Source organism: Solea solea, chromosome 16 (assembly GCF_958295425.1).
Source record: "Solea solea chromosome 16, fSolSol10.1, whole genome shotgun sequence".
NCBI lineage: Eukaryota > Metazoa > Chordata > Actinopteri > Pleuronectiformes > Soleidae > Solea > Solea solea.
In genome coordinates, this window is record NC_081149.1 from 6,175,946 (window position 1) to 6,190,673 (window position 14,728).

Sequence of the window (14,728 nt, forward strand, 5' to 3'; positions counted from 1 at the left end):
TAGAGTTACGTAGTCAGGATGAAGTCCAAGATCTTAAAACGAGAGCTTCACGTCGACGGTCAGGAAACATTAACCCAATCCAGACAAATTAAAGTTACTGTCACTGTAGTCACAGTCTCTTGTACATACCATGAAATGATTAATCCAAGACTTAATTAACCGTCAATCGATTCATCGGTTTGAAGCTTTTTTCAGGATTAAAACTAGATTTCTGATTGTTGAAGCTTCTTAAATGTGAATGTTTTATTGGTTTCTTTGCTCCACAAGACATTTGAGAACGTTGTCATTTCCAGGTTTGACAAACATTTTAAATTCATCGTGACAGATTCATCGTTGCAGTTGCAGCTCTAGACCACATAGGGATTTATTTTTTCACAATAACATGTTTAACCCTGTTATGATCATAATTATAATCAGGCTGCCTGGATTTATTTAGATTTTATGGCCGTGGAATTGTCAAAAAATGTTCAATGACAAAAAAACGGATTTGGATTTTTCAAGTTTATAACAAAATAGCAACTCTAAAATAACATAAAGAATTCATTTCACATTTACAATTTGAATTTTGAACTGTTTTACACATGTACACACAATGTTGTCAACCCTGGACTCTTAGTTTTCAAGTTTCTGCCTGTTTTTGGAACTAATCCTGAACGTGATGTGTATATAAACAGGTCAAATTAAAGCTGTGTGTTTTTGAAACAGGAATATTACGTGCATTTTTAGACACATTTTACGGAATGACAGATCAGTAACCGTGTCCTCTCTCTCTCTCTGTCTCTGCCTCCCTGTCGTGCAGCTACGGCAGAGTCTATGCAACAGCAGACCCCTACCACCACACGATTGGCCCTGCCGCCACATACAGCGTGGGGACTATGGTAAGCCCGTGACGCCGCCGCTTGTTCCCACAGTACGTGCACGACAAAAGAACGAGCTCCAGCAAACACCACACTCACACTCTGAAAATAAAGAGCAGAGACTGCAGCCGTCACTGCTCTTTATTTGTCTTTCTTTCTTTTTTTTCCCCATTTAATTATTCGATTTTTTTGTTGTTGTTCTTTTTGTTCGTTTCTGGCACACCCTGGTGGAGCAAAGCAGTACTACAAACTCCTGGTATTAGCATCTGTCCTCAGGACGGATTAGAGGCTCCATAGGTTCATTTATTGAGCCGCCAGATTTCTTTGTCTACTGCTTAAAATTGTATTTCTTGTTACAGCAGCGCAAGTAGATCTTTAATTCACTCGAGGCTCTCCTGTGCTTGTTTTTCTCTCTCTCTGTACCGTCTCTTGCGGAGACACTCACTCACAGTATTTTAGACCGATTAGACCTTTGAGAACGGATGTTAATACCAGGTGTGAACAGACTTGAGATTTTACACACGCTGCAGTTTCCAGGATCATTTGTTGCCTTTGTGAGTTTCTGGAAACTGCAGATACTGACATTTCCAAACTCACAACGACGACGCGGGAAGTCGTGCACAGGACATTCCAAACTTGGAGTTTTCAGAATACACCTGATGCGTTATCAACACTTTGTCGTAGAAAGTCTCGGCTATTTTCCTCCGATATTTGGTCTTGGATAGTTGGTCACGCGTGTCTCCGTCCAAAATGTCAAACTCAAACCGTCAAACTCTATATTTTTCTGTGCAGAAAAGAATGTACAAATGTAACGTTGTTCCTGTGCAGAAAAAAGTAAAATGGCAACATTTTTCTTGGAGACTGGCTCACCGGTTGGTTACGCTACACAAGCTCACCTAATGCAACATTGATTTGACATCAGCTCCTCCTGAAATGAGAATGAACGATCGCTGCGGCTTTTCTTTCCTTTTCCTTTCTCCTTCTTTCGTTCCTTTTTCTGTTGTTGTTCCTTTTGTTTTCACTTTTAAAAGAAAACAACTTTGCATTTCTCAGCATCTTTCCGCCCATTCTCCACACCAGCTCAGCTCACGATGGATCATCTTTATTATCATTATTATTATTATTATTATTTCTTTTTTTTGCCATCCAATATCAAACCTTGAAGGAATAAGAGTTGAATTTGTTAATGTCTGTTTTTAGCTAGCTTTTGCAGCTATACTGTAACATCAAAGATGAAAAGTGATGATAAATCTTCTTCTTCTGTTTGAAACGGAGAGTTTTTCCTCTTTTGGTTTTTGTGTTGAATACGACGACGACGGCGACGAGGGGCTGGGACCCGACTCGCCAAACCAAACCTAGACATTAAAGGCCATCAAACGCATGCAGCAGTGTGCCGTGGGACATTAGAGACAGAGCGTGAAGCTAAAAAAAAAAGAGGGAAGGGAGGCGACTGCCTCCTCCTCCTCCTTCTCCTCCTGCCTCCAACCTTGATAGGAGGCGTGTGAGAAACGACTGAAAATTGAAACATTCCGGCATGCATGCGATTCTTTTCCAACCACATTCAAAAAGAAAAGTTCCCCGGTGCAGCTGCTAGCTAAAAGCTTTCATTAATTAAGACATTTCTTTTTCCTCTTCATTTTACTTAATTAAAAAATGTGCTTGAATGTTATTTTTTATTATTCTTATTCTTATTATTTATATATATATATATATTTATATTCTTCTTTTTCTTCCAAATTTCCTTCCATTTCTCTGACACTTTAATCGTCCTCTGGATGAAAGTAGACGCCGGGGCCTGGCCCCCCGAACAATATCACACACTAACACACAGTTCTGTGTGTGTGTGTGTGTGTGTTGGGTGCTCAGGGAGCTAACACAGACTTGAGAGAGGGTGTGTGTGTGTGTGTGTGTGTGTGTGTGTGAAAGAGAGAAAAGACCAGTTTGGTTCCTTATTCTTTTATCATATTTGATTAATGGTTCTCCAGCAGAGAGGAGTCATTTTTGCATTTAAAAGCTATATAATAATTAGCTCCTCTGAGGGTGAGGTTGGGGGGGTTGAAAAATTCCTTTACCCGTCTCCAGCGCGTAGGAGCTTCTAACATGGATGAAAGTTTTGTGCCAGCCCAAAAATTAGGCAAAAAGTAGCCTTTGAAGACATTCAGTAGCCTTTGGAGTTTGTCTGATTTCCTAATTGCGGCGGAGCCACCGAAAGATCAGAGAGGAGACTGTGTGTGTGTGTGTGTGTGCGTGCATGTGCAGGTGTGCATGCACAGGCCCCCACGTGCATGCTTTTTATGCGTGCGTGCGTGCGTACGTCTCTGCCCTAGATATCTGGAGCATGGTGCTAAATCTGAGGGCTAATATCCCGCGGTGGTTTGCCCGTACAGGAAGGTGCAGACACCTCTGCCACACTTGAAAAGGAGCCGTGATTAAACCTGAACTTATTCCGCTCTGCTTTCAATCTCTTGTATTATTGCTGCAGCCTGGAATAAAGAAGAATAAAAAAGAAAAAGAAAGAATGAAAGAAAGAAAAAATAATGGATTTCCTCAAGTGAAAAAGCAGCGGATGCAATATTTTCCAATTTATTTTGAAATGGATTGAATTAAAGGAAAATAGCCCCCCTGTGTTTTCAGTGAAAGGGCCCCTATTTTCAATAATGCAGTAAAATATAATTTTTATTCACAGTCAATTTTAGTCAACTGCAACGGTTAAAGGGATAATACAGTTTTTGTTTTTTTTAAAGTGTGGTTGTATGAGGTAGTGACACACACACACACACACAGCTGACAACAAAGAACTTATTTTAACTACTCAGCAAAAGGGTCGCCTAATAAATCTGTGTCAGTTTATGGTAGTTTCACTTATTTTGTGCCGCTTTGCCGTGCGCGCACTTTCCCGCACCAAAGCCCATGGAGAAAATCAGCCATTTTACAATGGTATTTTCCTAATTGTGATGTTTGAAATGAATTGTTCAGATTCAACTTAGAGACACAAATGTATGAGACGAGGCAGCAGTAGACCAGCAGCTCCCGCGTCCCCCGAGAGCTAAAAACGATGATTTTCTCTACGGACTTTAGTGTGCGGCGACAAAGACGCCGTTTTTTTTTTTTTAATAAGTGAGATAAAATAGCAAACGTGTCTTTAAGATACCGCAGACGTACAATTTATGACGTGGACCCTTTGTAAAAGAAAAAACAAAGAAACCATGAACTATCCCTTTAAGATTCAAATCCTGGTCACGTCACGATGACCCTGTCGTTCCTAACACACACACACACACACACACAAAAACAATCAGTTCGACCAAATGTGGCTTAAATGTGTCATTTTGAAAGCCAACAGTGAAACGGATAGAAAAATAATGAATGGGAGGAAAAAAGGAAGGAAATTTGTGGAGAAAGAGAAACTAAGAGACCTCCAGCTGTCACTTACTTGAATACTGATTGGTACTTTTCATCTTTGATGTTGCAGGCTAGCCTATACAGAGGAGGGTACAGTCGCTTCACTCCCTACTAAAAGAAAGAAAGAAAGAAAGAAAGAAAAAGAAAGAAAGACAGAGACATTACCCCAACAGACAAACATACAATAAAACAGTCTAAAAAAAAAAAGAGAAAAACAGAGACAAACACGATACAAGCGGTCCTTGGTGGGGGAGCTAAATCAAACTAAAAGCCCCCCCGACACGCCGATATTTCTACAACAACCCTTTTTGATGTCGTCATCGGTCTGCTCTTGTTTTGTATTCATTTTGTGCTTTTTTTTTTTTTTCCTTATGCACATGTGCATTATCTTGATATGGGTGCTGTGTCACCATGAAACCAATGTGAGCCTCCTGCAGCAGCACGCATGACGCATGCTCAGAGGTGTGTGTGTACGGACGCAGTGCGCTGTCATCTGACTAAGAATATACTGGGGCATTTAAAAATAAAGAAGGAAATGAAATGACATATAAAAGCAGGTCTTATCAGGTCACAACACACACACACACACAGTTAATTAACCCTCTTACCTCTTGTTTTTCTTCATCATTGAAGCGGCAGAAATAAAGACACGTGCCTCGGTAATTCTTAGTTCAAAGACGGCTCTGCTACGATTGCATTTGTTTCCTTCTTTTCCTCCTGTACATGTTGTTCCTTACGAGAGCTGTACTCTGTGGTTTGACAGCATGAAGGTTGTTTTTTTGTTTTTTTGTTGTTGTACGATTTCTTTGTCTCGGGACTCACGACGTCTCCTGCAAGTTACACGTACTGTACACGTGAATGCAACTATTCGGCATCGCTTCCGCAGACTGTGTGTGTGTGTGTTTTTAGGCCTTTCCTGTGTGGAAAAAAGTGAAAATTGGGGTAACAGTTGAATGAGAAAATTAGCCTTTGACTTGTGAACACTTTCTACAGCGAAACGAGACGTCAGTTTTGTCCCCGTTTAGACGAAAATAGAAGAATATATTAATGACGAAAGCACATAATTATGGTCAAAGAGTAAAATCTTGCGAGAGTCGTAAAAACTCACTGTGGAAATCGATTTTTTTGTTCTGTCAGCTCGTGCATCGCCTCAAACCACTGATTTGTATCAAAAGTATTGATTTAAGTCATTTGATTTTGGAGTTTGGTTCAGTTTGGTACATGATTAGCAGCTATTTGCATTTCTGGTACCAAAATAACTGAACCATACAGTTGGAAAAAAAATCCAATTAAGATTTTTAAAATTAAACTCTCACTGGTTATAGATGTGGTTAGTTTAGAGCACAAAAAGCACCTTAGGTTGGCGCTAGGAACAAGATTCATGTCATCTGCGTAAAGACACAGTGCAGTTTCCCCATAATACGACAAAAATCTTTCAACATTTGGCCACAAAATGTGTTTATCTTTATTAGATTGAAAAAATCTTAAGTTTTAATGACTGATTAATAATCATGACATTGCGGGGTTGCAGAATAGTTGCATATGAACCTAATTTGCAGAAGATAAGCTGTCACACGTCCTGACTAACACACACACACACACACACACACACGCACAGACACACACACACTGCTCTGCTACAGTGTAGTTTTGTAAAGCCTCGCACAAACTGTTTTTTGACCTCAGGACAAACTGAACTGAAAATCACAAACTGACAAAACACACAGTGCTGCTCGCTAACCTCAGCACACGGAGAGTTCCATTTCCAACACAACCAGCAGGTTTTCTCTCTCTTTTTCTTTTCATTCTTTGTTCTTTTGTCGGTTTTTTCCCCCCGCACAACAGCTGAAGCCTGAGGTTTTGTTTTTAAAGGTCCAATATGCAACTCACAACTAACAAGAGATGACACGGATGCACTGTGTATGTTGTGATATTCAAGTTTCTTGGTCATGGTCGTGGGAAGCAAGATGATAGAAAGTAGCTCCAATGGTTCTCAAGCTGTGGTGCGTGTACCACTAGTGGTACACGATCTTGGTCTGGCGGTACTTGGAGGAAAATCAGAAACATTTTTTTTATGTCCGTACGATAAACGAGTTTGTGCAAATCGCCGAAATGGCCGACTTCCCGTTGAGTTGAGGCCATGGTCCCGATGGACTTTTTTGTTCGCCCGGGGGTATTACACGTTCCCACCCAGTTTTGTTAAATTTGGTTGCCAATTCAATCCAAAATGGCGGCCTTCCTGTAGGACTCACAGGAAAGTCGTCATTGACTTTTTTGACCGTCTCAACCTAATGAATGTGTGTACCAAGTTTCGCTCATGTACGTTAAACTTGACAGCAGGTGATCTAATAGAAGATTTTTGCGTCAGTTTCGAGCCCCTCCCCCTATTTTTGACGCACATTCCCTGAACCACTTTCAGACGTAAAAAACGAAGCAACTCTTGTTCTTCTCCTGGACATGTTAGTAACTTTGTTTATGTCACACGTCTGTTTTCTGGCATTCACAGTCACATGTGCTCAACTGCGACACCTCGTGGCCGGCACTTATGTTGTGTTGCATATTGGGCCTTTAAGCTAAAAATCAAACTGTAGTTTGATTCTTTATTTTGAAATACTGTGTGTGTGTGTGTGTGAGTGAGAGAGTGTGTGTGTATGGACATCTACTGTATGAGACACATTAAACACAAAAAAAAACAGTGAGACACAGAGACACAGTGTAAATGTGGTTTAGATGAAGAAGAAAATCTCTGTGTCATTGTTTCAGTGCAGCGATACCAACACAACTCAAAGCTTTGTTTGAAATAACCCATACATATAGATATATAGATCATTTTTTGGGGGGCGTAATTGTTTTTTAAATCATTTCTGAGATGTAACATATTATATATATATATATAAATGAAAGAAAAGATAATAGACAGCTAGTTATGTTTAGTCGAAATGTTGAAAATGCTAAATAAAAACAAGAGTAATGTTATCTAAAAAAAAACAAAACATAAAAAGTAAAAGAAAACCCAATGTGATCATTAAAAAAAACCTTTATGTGGTCAAAGGAATGTCGTTCTCTTCCTTTTATATGCTAGTGTGTACGGGGGGCGGGCTTTATATGAGACGGAAGAAACTTTTGACCACTTTGGTTCAAAAGAAGAGAAGCGGTTTGTGCATTTAGAGAGAGAGAGTGTGTGTGTGTGTGTGTGTGTGGAAAGAAGACGATAAGAACGTAGATGCAGTTTGTTCGGCTCCTCGCGCTTCCTGTGATATCGTCACGGCGACAGATGATAAGCAACCTCAGATCAGTCAGTTGAAGAGTTACTATACAGTATATATGTTCAAAAACACCATTAAAATGGTGTTCCTAATTTTTTGACCGCCTTATAGTAATTGCAGTCCTCGTGTATTAATATACCGATTATTCAACTAATATACAGTTCACAGCGTTAGTCACTTGTTTGAGTCACCTGTCAAACATATGTGGGTTAATCTGGATTACTAATTTAAACATTATCCAAGACTTTTTTATTGTTTCTGCCCAGATATTAACAAGGAGAGACAGTAATCAATAGAACTAGTATTTTGTACTGGTTTTCATCAGTTTTTTTATGAACACCAGTCGCAGATTTTTTTTACCTAACGACCAACATGCTCCCATTTTTCCTCCGTCACGTTATCACAGGGTCGCGTTTGAGTGACGTCATGTTTGATAAATCTGCATGTGTTTGTTTACAGTTTACAGAACAAAAAAGAAAACGTCTGAGTTGTCTCAGCGTCAGCTTAGCGAGGTATGGAATTAGATTTGTTTCCATATTTCCAAACAACACTTTTCACGAAGCAAATAAAATATTGATTTAATCGATAAAAATATTGTATTTTATTGTTTGCAAATATATTTGTTCTTTGCGCTCCCTTATTTATTGTTTGCGCTCCGCTCCCTTATTTATTGTCTGCGCTCCCTTATTTGTTATTTGCACTCCCTCACTTGTTATTTGCGCTCCCTTATTTATTGTCTGCGCTCCCTTATTTATTGTTTGTGCTCCCTTATTTATTGTCTGCGCTCCCTGATTTGTTCTTTGCACTCCCTGATTTGTTGTTTGTGCTCCCTGATTTGTTCTTTGCACTCCCTGATTTATTGTTTGCGCTCCCTTATTTATTGTTTACGCTCCCTGATTTGTTCTTTGCACTCCCTGATTTATTGTTTGCGCTCCCTTATTTATTGTTTGCACTCCCTGATTCATTGTTTGTGCTCCTGGATTTGTTATTTGCACTCCCTGATTTGTTGCGCCATGTGGTTTTATTGGTGGGCGGGGCTTCTAAAGCTGCCTGCTGATTGGCTACTGAATTTTGGAGCGACAGTAGTCACAGGCTTGGATTTGTTGACAACAAAGAAAAAAAGCGCATTTTCAAACAATAAAATAAAATATTTTCGAATGATTAAATTGATATTTTAATTGCTTCTTAAAAAGTGTTGTTTGAAAACATTGACACCAGTCTAATTCCATATCAAGGCTTCAATGTTGAAGACATGACATGTAAATAACATGGAATATTAGTTCGTATTGTAGAGGTCTTTTATTATGCTTACTGAAGTCGTTTAAACGTGAATTTATAAAAAGAAAAACTTTGATATTTCTTTTTTTTTTGTTTATTAGTTTGGTTCTTTTTAGTTTGTCGTATTCCATAACCAGCTTAAATATGCAACCAAATCCAAACATGTGTTGAGTAGTACTGAGAAATGTTTACATATAGCAGCAAGAAAACACTATTTATCCCTCCGACATTTATATTGCATTTACTTACGAGTATTCATAAAGCCCTGATAAGCTGGCAGGTGCATTTATTTATCAACCTTAAAGATTTATACAAAAAAAACAAGCAAAAAAAAAAACATTAGAGTACTTGTAAATATATTTAAATGTACTGTAGATAAATATATATATATATATATATAACATATAATATACGCACACACACTACAGTATATCGCGATCCTCTGAGTAACTGTTTTCTATGTATTCCTATATGAAGTGAGGTTTTTCTGTGTGTTTTCAATTCAGCTGAACTTGTTCTTGAACTGTATGTGATTTCTATAATGAGAATATATTGTCTGAAAGGTGTAAAGTTTTCCCTTTTTTTCCCCCGGGGGTTAATTCCATAGGTGAAAGTATACAATGATGATGATGATGATAACTTTTTTTCTTCTTTATCCTTCAACCACTTATTTTTGTTGTCAATATGTGACATAATAAGTAATCTCTGATTGTTTTTGAGTGTCGGAATAAAGCAGTTATAAGAAGATTTTTGTCTGATTCACACATGGATGATGATTGTTGTTATGTATTTGTTTTTTGTTTTGTTTTTTTAATCTGGATTTTCTTTTTCTCAATATGTGCGATTTGTTCTTTTGTCTTTGAAAACAATGACTAACAAAAAAAAAATAGAGAGGTCAAAGAAATGCAGATTAAAGTGTGAAAGCTCTTGCATGCTCTCGGTGAAAACCTGGCTGCCAGTGGGGATGTTACTCTGTCGTTGCACAGCTTTTTCCAACTGGAAAACTGACCTTTTTTTAGCGCTTTGTAAACCCCTGTACCAAAGTCCATAGAGAAAATCACCAGTTTTTGCCTCACAACATACAGGAGTTGTTGCCCCACTGCTGCCTCCACCACAAAGTTTAAATATGTTGACGTGCGACTTCGGGTTCTGAAATCATTTGTTTGGATTAAGTGACAAAAACGTACTAAATGAGGCAGTCGTAGTTCAGCAGCTGCTTTGTCCCTGTGAGTTTAAAAACGCCAATTTTCTCTATGGACTTTGGTGCGGTGGAGTGATTTACAAAACTGCTACTTATATAGCTACAGTTGCGTCTCTGTGTTAAACACTCTTGGACGGATTGCGTGAATCGTTGGCATGAAAGCAACGCTGTGGAAATGAGGCGTCAGGTATAAGGGGGAGTCTACGTTGGGGGCTGTTTTAAACTCTCATGTCGTAATTTCTAAAAACAGACTCGGGTTTAAGAGACTGCGCAGGCTCCGTTAACTGAACCAGCGCTCTCCTGAATCCTTCACATCGTCGGTGTGATTAATATGTTTGTGTCGGCAGCTCTTCCACTTCTAGGCTGCCTGTCAGCGAGGACTATATGTAGCTGCAGCGTTATTGTGCTGCTTCCCTGCTGAGCTATAGGACCGCGTGTGGATATTTTTGTATATAGCGGGTCCCTGGCGAGCACCCGGTACGTCGGGAGGTGCAGGATGGATGGAGAGAGGGAGGCGGAGGAGCTCAGGCCAGTTCCCTCCTTGAGAACAAGAAAGAGGGGCGAGGAGACGCTGATTGAGCGTGCCACTAAGTTGATTGTTTGTCTCCCAGGGTTAGGAGTTTTTAGGAGGGGGGGGTGGAGGTTGCGGTTATACACTACAAAGCCATTTCAAAATTAAACCAGTGTCTTCTTTTCTTTTTTTTATTTTGCGGGGAAAGCTCCACGGAGGTGCAGAAGATCAGTCCGAATTAGCAGACATCTGTCATGACGGGGGTCCTGGGACATACACACACCGCCCTCCTCTTCCTCTGCTCCCACTCAGCCTCATTTACAGCACGGTGTTTTCACGTTGCTCTGCCAAAATGCCGCTCTCCGCTTGTACGATGACGGCACGCTCTGATCTTTGTTCTAGAGGAGGAGCCGTGGCGCTAGTTTTGGCAGGAGGAAGGTCTCGGCTCAGGCCTCGGCTCAGGCCTCGGCTCAGGCTTCTTTAATGAGGGGGATGAAAAGTCAATGACGTCGTTGTCTCAAACTTTTTTGTGTGCAGCTGGGTTTTAAAAATGTAAACTGCCCACTCTCTTGTGCCAAAGTCCATAGAGAAAATCACCAATTTTATCCCGCATTAATACAGGAGCTGGTCGACTGCAGCCAACATTTCAGTCACTTGAATTAATCCTTAATAAACACTTCAGACTCTAAAGTCATTTGAAGTGACCGATAGAGGCTGCAGTGGATCAACGACTCCTGTGTGCTGTGCTGTAAAATCGATCATTTTCTCTATGGACTTTGGTGTGGGAGAGTGAACCGTTTACAAAGAGACAAGAGGTTACATTTCAAGTGGAATAAGTCTGTTTAAAGGTGTAATAAAGTGGCATCGAAGAGTTTTAGTCATGGTTTTGTGTCAGTACCTCATAAAACCCCATCTCTTCTAGCACAGATGGATAAAAAGTATCAGAGATGAGCATGAATTGTATTTTTTGTGTTGATGAATCCATGCGTGTGTGTGTGTGTGTGTGCACTTGTGTGTCTCTGTAGTCTAAATATGATCCTCCGCTATGACAGCAACTCTCTCTCTCTCTTTGTGACACATGTGAGAAACATAACATGCCGCATATTCACCAGTCTCCCTCACTTTTCTCCCCCTGTTTCCAGTAAATACAAAAGGAAGAGCTGTACTCAGTATTGATGGACATCACAGATGAAAACAACGGAAGACAGGAGATCTAGCTTTAAGAAAATAACACAAGAAGAAGAAGACGTGAAGGAGTCCCTCTACTGAGGCTGGCGAGGGAAGACGGGAGGCGTACAAAGATGGCGCCGCGGCAGCGGTGTCAAACCAGCCACAAACTTGACAGACAGAGTGAGCCAGTTTCCACCAGGGACCACCTTTTTGCTGGGTAGAAAAAAAAAGACAGAGATAGAGGGAGAAAGGAAAAAAGTGTCCCGTTATTATAAAACATTTTATTTTTCTATACTTTTGTGATTTACAATGGTAAAAAAAAAAAAAACATAGTGTGTATAAAGCAGTATATATGTACAAATCTGTTTTTATGTTTTTTGGTAAGGGAGATGAACAGTGGGCCCTTGATGCTGATTCTGTGGTTTGCAGGAAGGAGGAGGGAGGAGCACCTCCCCTCCGCTCTCCCCCCTCTCCCCCTTCCTCCCTCCCTCCCTCCCTCCTCTCTCTATGGCACACTGCTCTGTCACCGAGGTCACGTTCAACTTTGAAAAAAAAAAAAAAAGAAGAAGAAGAGAAAACACAAACAGAAAAGGTGGTGGCGAGAGCTCGGCATCCAGGCAGAAGCACTTTCTAACGCTGTACTTCCTGCGGGTGGAGTCAGAGGCCCACTTCCTGGTCTTAGTGCTCCGCCTTCTTCCCTCCCCACTCGACAGGACTTCCTTCCCTGCTTCCTTCTTCCTCCCCGGGCCGGTGATGTTGCTCCTTCCTCCTTGTTGCGGCGTCACTGGCCGGCAGCGCCTACTGTTAGCAGCGTCCCCTTGTGGATACTGTTGTGATGTCACTTCCTCCTGGCAGCGCCACTGGGCCATCCCCCCGGCTTTACCCCCCCCAAATGGGCAGTGCCACTGGTTTACAGTGTTGGGGGGGGAGCGGGGGGGGGTTTTGAGCCTTGGCGGGACGGTGGGACGGTGTAAAGCCGAGCCTCCGCGGTCTGCCCTTCTCCACGACCCCTGCAGAGGTCAGCGACGACTACGGACTAGTTAAGAGAAAAAAGAGTCGCCGACTTCACTCACCTGCCAGACTCCGAGCCCAAGCCTTTGTGTCCCTCTGCACCAACGGACTTTACCATCAGAGCCACGCGGCGGCGATGATGACGATGATGAGAGAAGGTGCGTACAAACTACCAAGGATGCACGTTTCCACCTGCCAAGAATAACTCATCCACGTCCATGTAACAGATTGAATTATAATCGAATAATCCCATCGTATTACATCAGCAGGTGCATAACCAAAACACAAGCCTGAGGCATAAAGACTATGTCAAACTAGATGAAACATTATAGAAATACAGTTAGTGCCCATCCAACGGTAACCGGGAACGAGGGCTGAAATAAATATGTCCGTTTGTTTTGTTTTGTTTTGTTTTTTAATGTATTCTGAAAATATTTATTTATTTATTTATTTATTTCTGTGGGATTTTTTTTTGTTTTTTTTTTGCAGCACTGAAAACTTTCAAAGAGGAAAAAAAAAAGTTTTGTTTTTTTTAAATTGTTATTTTTGGTGGCAGCAAAAACCTTAATTCTTTATATCAGGAGAGTCACTGTAAAACGTGTTTTTAAAAACAAAGAATGTTGGGTTCAGTTCTTTGAATGTACTTTTAAACGTCTAGGGTGTCCAATAAGTATGTATTCTTTCTTTTGTTCTGTATATAAATATATATACATATCTATTATATGGGCTGTGGTGATGTCAGGGAGTATATAGAGGGGGGGTGGGCAGGAAAAAAATATCCTCTGGCCCCTCCCAAAAATAGATATCAGACCCCTCCCCTCATCCCCACCCCAACCCACCCCCCACACACACAAACACCTCCCCTCCCCCTCCAACTACATACGCCCCTGATATTTACTGTAACATGTGATCATGTGTTCTATGATTGAAAGTGTGATGGTGATAGTGTGAACTGATCCCCCCCCCCCCCCCCCTACAACTCCCCTCCTCGCCCTCCTTCACTATGGAAAAAAAAAACACATCGAGAAAAGCAGCGGAGCATTTTTTTTTTCACGCAATAAGATTATTATTATAATTAGATTATCGTAGAATCGTTGGTTTTGACGTTGATTTCGCATCGTCACACCCAGAGATGAATAGAATTTAAAGGCCGGACAAAAGTGTCACATCGCGATAAAATGTCCGATAGCTAAAAATTTAAGTCGTTTACGGACAGAAAGCGGCGAAACTCGTGTTAAACAGTTCACAAATCTGAGGCAAAACATGGAGTCGCAGTTACGTTTTTTTTGTCTTGAGTGCGTTTGCAGAGTCTATGGAGGTCATGTGATTCAGATTATATCGCAATATAAATACATTTTATCGCATTGCTTTTGCGCACACTTTTCAACAAGTGTTGTCATCTGCATCTTTTGTTGCCAGCTGAAGAACGTGATGCGCAGTGTGAGTGAAATTGACTCAAGAAGATACACTTTTTGAAGTTTTTCTCTCGTAAATTCCGGCCCTTAGCTCCAGCGAGGATCCTGTAAAGCTCAGCTCACATGTCTTCACGAGTCTCGCACAAAACATCCGCAGTACGTGAGTTCACAAAACACGATATTTTCTGATGCCGCTGTACGTGCCCACACCCTGAAACTGCATGATCACGCTGTCGCGGCAGTTCTGCAGTCACATTCACCCGCAGTGCTCACATGAGTAATGTCCACGTTTGGGATCTCGTTCTAGACCGACATGAAACTTCAAATGGTGGTGCTGTGTTGTCGTGGTTAACGGTTAGGACGACAACTCATGACTCGAGTGCCGCCGCTGCTGCTGCTGCTGCTACGTTGTACCTTCTTTAAACGACTACATCATCGTACAGTGTACATACGTCATACGTGATGTTTTGACCCAGGATTATCAGAGCTTTACGCGCCATTTTTTTTACAGTTTTGCAGCAAAGAACAAAAAAACATGACAAAACAAAACGAGACGTTTCAGTAAAACAGTCTCATCTGCATTGATCTGGATTCTTCATCAAGCTGCTAATTAGCGC

General features: G+C 41.0%; 1 protein-coding gene across 11 annotated transcripts in view; it reads left to right on the forward strand.

The window, feature by feature from the left end:
• Positions 1–13,657, forward strand: part of LOC131474972 (RNA binding protein fox-1 homolog 3-like) — a 519,357-nt gene extending 505,700 nt beyond the window's left edge. For 10 of the 11 annotated variants that reach the window (XM_058652721.1, XM_058652722.1, XM_058652716.1 and 7 more), the window contains 2 exons: positions 800–878; positions 4,330–7,122. In XM_058652721.1, the coding sequence (XP_058508704.1) occupies positions 800–878; positions 4,330–4,374 (124 nt within the window). In that variant the 3' untranslated portion in view covers positions 4,375–7,122. Of the gene's footprint in view, positions 1–799; positions 879–4,329; positions 7,123–11,657 lie in introns of those variants that run through there. The other variant, XM_058652718.1, reaches the window with a different exon arrangement.
• Positions 13,658–14,728: the final 1,071 nt, after the last annotated feature.